The sequence below is a fragment of the Phyllopteryx taeniolatus genome, chromosome 18 (assembly GCF_024500385.1).
Source record: "Phyllopteryx taeniolatus isolate TA_2022b chromosome 18, UOR_Ptae_1.2, whole genome shotgun sequence".
NCBI lineage: Eukaryota > Metazoa > Chordata > Actinopteri > Syngnathiformes > Syngnathidae > Phyllopteryx > Phyllopteryx taeniolatus.
The window spans coordinates 19,314,518-19,321,614 of NC_084519.1; the positions used below are offsets into that span (position 1 = coordinate 19,314,518).

Consider the following 7,097-nt stretch of genomic DNA (forward strand, 5'->3'; position numbering starts at 1 on the left):
GACACAAGAAAGTCACATGACCTCACACGTCTTCAATTGGGCTTCCGGGGGATTGGTGTTAACACTAGATAAGCCAGCCTGGCTGATCGTCGAGCCTAAGTGGCGGCCATGTTGGGAAGGTCGTTGTTACCATGAAGACAACAGCGAGCTACTCTTGTTTACATTTAGACGAACAAAAACAACAGCTTGCATGTGTTGTAGTATTTGTCTGGCACTGTCTGCCCAAAGGTGGATATTTCAGCTCACTTATAACTTGAGAAAACACCGTGCAGTAGTAGTTATAGTTTTGACTGTGCACACACACACATGCACACACGCACACACAGCAACATCAGAATTTGCACATTCACATTTGTTAATTGATGTTCATGCTGTGGTTAAAACAAATCAGAAGTTACTCACTATTTACTCAGTAATTAATTCACTGTGTACTTTTTACCCTTAAGTCATTTTTTGGAGGACTAACTTTTACTTGAGTCACATTATTGTTAAGTAACAGTACTCTTACTTGAGTACAACGTTTGGCTCCTCCCCCCACCTCTGGAGCGGACATCCTTTAAGAGTGCTTAAAGAGGAGGATGCTATTCGTATGGCACAGCTTAAATGAGGCATCAGGTGCAGGTGGAGATGGGCCTGGCTCAAGTTGGAGGCCAGACCAAAAAGGCAAATTGAATTTACATTTGTACATCAACATGTACTTGAGCAGTGTAAATACTTTTTTCTGTGTGAAGAATTTGAATTTATTTTTTTGCCTTATTGCAATCTTCCAGATTGCTTCATTTATGTGGGGGGAAAAAAACAATCTCAACCCCCCACAATTTCTTTCTTTTTTTTTTCATGCCTTTGGTGTTTGCATGTCTGTTGTTTGAAGCAGAGATGGGGGATGTGTGTGTGTGTGTGTGTGTGTGTACACGATTAGAATTCAGAGGTCAGGGCGATGCCATCACCCTTCTTAAATGGGCACATAACTTGCGAGTTCTGATGAGTTTGGGGGAGACGCTTCATTGATCAAGGTTTGAAGAGACCCATCATATCAAAATAATGGTTTCTGAGCAATGTATTTACCAGCAAGGCTTGAGAAGGGAGTCATCTAATATTCATAAGACTCCTTCTCGTTAAAGTGGGCTCGTTAGTGCCATTTGCCCCTGATGTATCTTAGTATTTGTCATTTGGGAGGACCAGTGGTTGACTGTTTACGACGGCAGCGAAGGAGAATGTCGCTGCTTGATGGTTGCGCCCTCTCGTTGGCGGGCTTGCAGCAGCGCCGTTTCTGATTGGCACTCTCGGAACAGCCGCCGATGTGTCGGAGCTGGTGGACTGCCTACGATGGTGCCCTGCGACTGGATGGATGATGGCGGGGAGCTGAGCTGAGCGAGGAATGTCGGCAAAGTGGCCCGGAGGATTTGAGGATTGATGCAGAGCTCGATGGGGCTAGAAATGGAGACATTCTTTTTCACATGCATGTACATGTACATGTTACTCGCCAACAGACGCTACAACTTGTTTACTTTGAACTTGACTCATGCACGCTATGATTGACTGGTGAAGGGAGGCTGCAGACCTCTCATTTCTAACCGTTCCGTACCAGAAAGAGCATGTATGAATAGATGTCTTAATATCATTTTTGTATTGTTTTTGTGACAGTGGGCTCTTGGAAAAGTAATTTCGGCGCCCTCTGTATGCTCCCCGTATATTGAGGACTGACAATAAAATGCTACCATACTATACCATAATAAGATTGCAACATATAGGACCCAACTTGTACTTTGAGTAACTGTAACGCCAGTAACGCCAGGGAACTAATACTGTGGGGATCTGGTAGTTACCATGTGGCAGCTAAGACCAGCAGAGGAACAGTGCTTAAACTCATCACATAGAAAGTACTACAGTACATTAGTTGATAATACGTCAGCCTTCACTGCAACTATCATTTCATTCTGTACAATGTGGATTTTTTCGCAAATGAGATGTCAGTGATCGAGCGACAGAGGATGCATGACGTCATTCATATTCTTATCTGCAAGTTCCGCCTTGCGTTGGTGCCTCTTCCATCATGCGACAAGACACACACACAGGTACACAGGTACACGGGTATCTTTTTCACAATGGTCGAAGCGCGTGTCATGGGAGTGCTTTGTGTGGTCACCATCAATGTGGTCACATGACAATATGAAAGAGTTTTGTCGATTGCCACGGCTGGTGTGACACGTGCAGGAAGCTGTGTGTTTGGACCGTCAAAGTAAGAGCGTAACGGGAGACGCCGCGTGTCGAATGAACGTTTGCGTGACTTCTCGAAGGCGAGCTTTTGCGAATGACACATGGGACCGGTTTGTTTGGAACCGCTGGCAGTGAGTGGCAGTCTGGATGATTGTGAAAGGGCCCGCAGGAAGTGGCCACGAGGCAGTGCCCTAACTTTACCCTGGCCTCCACTGCGTCCCGGGACCGGCATGCGTTTAGGACCTGTGAGTGGAAAAAAGAGGGGGGAATGAACAACACGCCGCCAGGATTACGGTTGGTGTGTGGACTTGACTTTTCTTTGCTACTAAACGTAGTTTTGCTTTGCTTCACTGGGACGTCTTTGTTTGGCATTTGGGACACCGGCAGCTCCGTCAATGCTCTTCCAGAAGTATTTGCAGTGCAGGGTGTGTTGTCATCACTTTCTGACTTTTGTGTTTTTCTCTCACTATTCTATCCGCTGACTGGTGTGTCAACTCATCACGCACATGAATATAAAGCTCGACTCTATCTCGCATTGACCATCAAATTGTTGTGAGCTGAGGATGACAGAGAGGTAACGGGCGCCCTAAGAAGACGTTATCCGGGCCGAAAAAGGCTAGCTTTGTGTCTTTGTAGCATGTTTGTGGCGAGTGTGAGTGTTGGAGGTTGTGTTTTTCGCTGACAGAGTCCTGTAGGGATTAGAATGCAGGGAGCAGCCGGCCTGCGGGGCCATTGTTGGCCCCTCTGTGTCTACTGAGCGAGTCAATTGATGCGAAGATAAAAGACCAAAAAATATGCATTGACACGGGCTTTGGGGACGAGCAGGCAGAGGGCGGTTGTGTCGCTGGTGCCATGTGGGCCCACAAGCGCCCTGAACGCAGACCGACGGCCCAAACATGTCCTTAAACTACATCAAGAACTTCTACGAGGGATGCGTAAGTCACGCCAGCATTCGACTCAGGTGCTCGTTGGGCAGGGAGCGGCTGTTCTCTAGCCCACGGTGGAGCGAGGGGGAAAGAAATTCAACGAGGAAGCCGAGGAGATTGCGGGTGCACAGGGAGTTGATGGAGGCTTTTTTGTGGCACGCTGAAAGGCTTTCAGCCTTCAGCTGAGGGCCTCAGTGATTTATGTGGCTGACAAAAGAAGCATTCACTTGGCCTCCACCTCAATCTGCGCACCTGTCTGTCTGTCTGTCTGTCTGTCTGTCTGTGCGCGCGTGCTGTCAGTGCCGCCTCACTTGTGTGTACTGTACGCGTGTGTGTGTTCCAGCTCAGGCCTCCGACGGTGATCGGCCAGTTCCACACCTTGTTCTTCGGCTCGGTGCGGATGTTCTTCCTGGGAGTTCTGGGCTTTGCTGTGTACGGAAATGAAGCGCTGCACTTCAGTTGCGACCCGGATCGCAGAGAACTCAACCTGTACTGCTACAACCAGTTCAGACCCATAACGCCTCAGGTACAAAGAACCTCACGCTCTGACTGATTTTTTCTGACGGCCTCAACATAGCTCCGTAGATGACGTCTTGTCGCAAGGTGTCCATCAATTTTTTTACGAGGACGTTACCTTTATGTGTCTGGTGTCTGCCATCTTGCAGGTGTTCTGGGCGTTGCAGCTGGTCACTGTGTTGGTTCCGGGGGCCGTGTTCCACCTCTACGCGGCCTGCAAGAACATCGACCAGGAGGAGATCCTGGAGCGACCTATCTACACCGTCTTTTACATCATCTCCGTTCTCTTGCGCATCATTTTGGAAGTCATCGCCTTCTGGCTGCAGAGTCATCTCTTTGGCTTCCAGGTCTGAGGATTTTCAAAATAAGTCTCGGTCGTAGTTTGGAGGTTCGATCCGTTCAGGACCTTCTCGTTGAGCCCCATGAAGTCACTAAAGAACCTTGATGGGCATGTTTTTGTTTTGTGGGATGATGCTCAGCTCATGTGATCATTTTAGGAATAAAGGAGATGTCGTTCATTTCCTACAGAATGTCTCCAACAACGACTTAGATCTACTTCATTGCCATGTGCCACTCAATGCCCTGAGAATATCCATACTTCTGTTTACTCAATACCTGAAACAAGATGCATGCAAACAACCGGACGCCAAACATGACAACACAGAGATCAACGCGATACTATTACACAACACGCTAGGATGACAAAACGTTTGACAGGAAGTTTTTGCTGTATACATTCTCAGTCATCCAGGTCATGGTTAGCAACATAGTTCCCTCATACCAAAATGCCACTAGATGGCGGCAAAGTAATACGTTTATTGCTTTGGCTTGAGCAGAAATACAAAAAAAAAACGCAGATAGATTCCAAAAGAAATCGGCAAATAGGCCAAATCGTGAACTTTGATGGGGTTGTCCGTATTGATTTGTATTTTGTGTGCACATTATACATATTTTGTGCTCTCAATTTGTATTCCGTGGCCATTCAAAAATATTTTCCCCATGTGGGGGCTCTGCTGATAAAAGCGTAGGCAAGATGTTACCTTGATGGGCTCAGCGAGGCCTGGTGATGGTATGGCCGCCGCCCATCTCTTTCTAGCAGATGAAGGGACGGTACACGTTGACAGGAGTTTTCAGCATGTAGCCTTCAGGACCCGCGTCTTCAGCATGTAACCTTCAGGAGCTGTGTTTTCAGCATGTAGTCTTCAGGACCCATGTCTTTAGCATGAAGGGGCGGTACACAATGCCAGGTGCTCACCGGCTCACTCTCCAGGACCCACGTCTTTAGCATGAGGCCTTCAAGACCTGCGTCTTTAGCATGTAGCCTTCAGGACCCGCGTTTTCAGCATGTCGCCTTCAGGAACCACGTCTTCAGCATGTATACTTTAGGACCTGCGCCTTCAGCATGTATCCTTCAGGACCCGCGCCTTCAGCATTTATCTTCCAGGACCCGCGTCATCAGCACGAGGACTTCTGGACCTGCGTTTTCATCATGTAGCCTTCAAGACCCGCGTCCTCAGCAAGTAGACTTCAGGACCCGCGTCTTCGGCATGTAGAATTCAGGACCCGCGTTTTCAGCATGTAGCCTTCAGGGCCCATGTCTTAAGCACGCAGACTTTAGGAAGGCGTCTTCAGCATTTGGCCACAGTCCTCGTCGATGGGGCAGCTGGGCTTCCCTTCCTCCCAGAAGCTTCACAACACACCCACAAATGTTTTTATCGCTCTTTCTTGTCTCTTTTCTCTCTGACCATATTCACAAAGGTTGGATCAAGGTCACCTGACTCTTCTTTGTTAAATGCTGCTGCTCGCCTCTGAACTGGAACACGAAAGAGGGAGCATATAACTCTGATTCTGGCCTGCCTCTACTGGCTGTCTGTGTACTTGAGAGTTCATTTCAAAATGTCGCTATTTGTTTGGAAATCTTGCAAAGGTCTCGCCCCGCCTAACCTCTCTGAGCTGCTCAGTCCTATTCTCCTCGCCGCTGCCTCAGGTGAGCTGAGCGGCTGCTTCTGGAGGTCTGAGCGGACATGCAGAGGGGACAGACCTCCCTCTGCACAGCAGATGAGAGGTGTCCCATTTTCAAACTCGTCTTTCAACTAATTTCTATTGTTTGGCTTTCAACTCGGCGGTTGAGTCGAGTTAAAAATGTTTCACTTTTAAACCAAAAGGCCCCCTTCATCCTTTTCAGTGAAAAGGCAAACTGGAGAATCCATTTGGAGTAAAGGTGAAAGGTCTTCAACAAATAAGAAGAGTCCAGTTTTCTCGATTCAACCTTTGTGGTTCTTCTTTTTCTTCTTGTTTGTGTGTTTCAGGTCCACCCACTATATATGTGCGACGCCAGCGCGTTGGAAAAGACCTTCAACGTGACCAAGTGCATGGTGCCCGAACACTTTGAGAAGACCATCTTCCTAAGCGCCATGTACACCTTCACCGTCATCACCATCCTCCTCTGCATCGCCGAGATCTTTGAGATCCTCTGTAGACGACTTGGCTATCTCAACAACCAATGACCCCTCCAGCGGACGGACACAAACCGTCACCACTGCCGCATCCCCACACCTTTGTTTCTCATCAGCCTCTTGGTTAGCGACTGCTGGACTCATGCGGAACAGGAAGCTAACCCAAGGATGCCACGTGCAAGTCTGAAATAGTCCACCCTTCCCTGAGGGAGGTCATCCCACAGGACTGCTGGGAGGACAAGTAAGACGTGTCGTCGGGATGCGAGGACGTTGACAATGAGCCGCCTGCTCATCCATAGGGAAGCGTCATTGCTCCGGACTGCAGGTGCATCCTTCCTCACAACTTTATGTTTGCGTGTGCATGTGTGTGTGCGTGTGCGTGTGTGTGCGTGCGTGCGTGTTTGTGTGTGTGTGTGTCTGTCTGCACGCTCGCGTGTGGGTGGCCGCCTCCAGCCCATTGTGACCTTTCCCGCATCGACAGGAAGACACTTGTAGATAACAAACGTCTCCAAAAAAGGACTGTGATGACTTTCAAGGATTTCCAATAGGAAGAAAACATCTTGCATTCAAATAGTTTGTCTTGAATCATTGTGGACTTTCAAGTCACAATCGATTGGTCACATTTGTAAGAAAAGAGTCAAAGAGAGAAGGTTGTGTTGAATAATTGGCTTGTTGAAGGAAATAAGTCAAAGGAGGTCTGAGCTTACGTAAGAATATCAACAAGTAGCTTTTATTGAACAACATCAAATGTTCCCATTTTTAGACTTTTGGTCTCATTTAGAATGTCATAAAATGATTGACTTATTGTCCATGTTGACACTTCACATAATGCTGTTTTTATTTTCTTAATCAGACATCCATCCAACTTTTGTTGTGAAGGTTTCATCTGTTTTTCATCTCAGGTACAAACTTGCATTAGCGAACAAAAGTGGATCACTTTGAATTCTTTTCAAGAGGATTTCAAGGTGCTGCTGTGTTTTCT

At 47.5% G+C, this 7,097-nt stretch overlaps 1 protein-coding gene across 5 annotated transcripts in view; it reads left to right on the top strand.

The window, feature by feature from the left end:
• gje1a (gap junction protein epsilon 1a) overlaps positions 1-7,097 on the top strand; it is a 48,700-nt gene that overhangs the window by 40,713 nt on the left and 890 nt on the right. The window contains exons 1-4 of one of the 5 annotated variants that reach the window (XM_061753359.1): positions 826-2,515; positions 3,487-3,669; positions 3,809-4,006; positions 5,969-7,097. The exon at positions 5,969-7,097 is cut by the window's right edge and continues 890 nt beyond it. In XM_061753359.1, coding sequence (XP_061609343.1) covers positions 2,486-2,515; positions 3,487-3,669; positions 3,809-4,006; positions 5,969-6,166 — 609 coding nt within the window. In that variant the 5' untranslated portion in view covers positions 826-2,485 and the 3' untranslated portion in view covers positions 6,167-7,097. The other 4 variants (XM_061753360.1, XM_061753358.1, XM_061753361.1 and 1 more) reach the window with 4 other exon arrangements.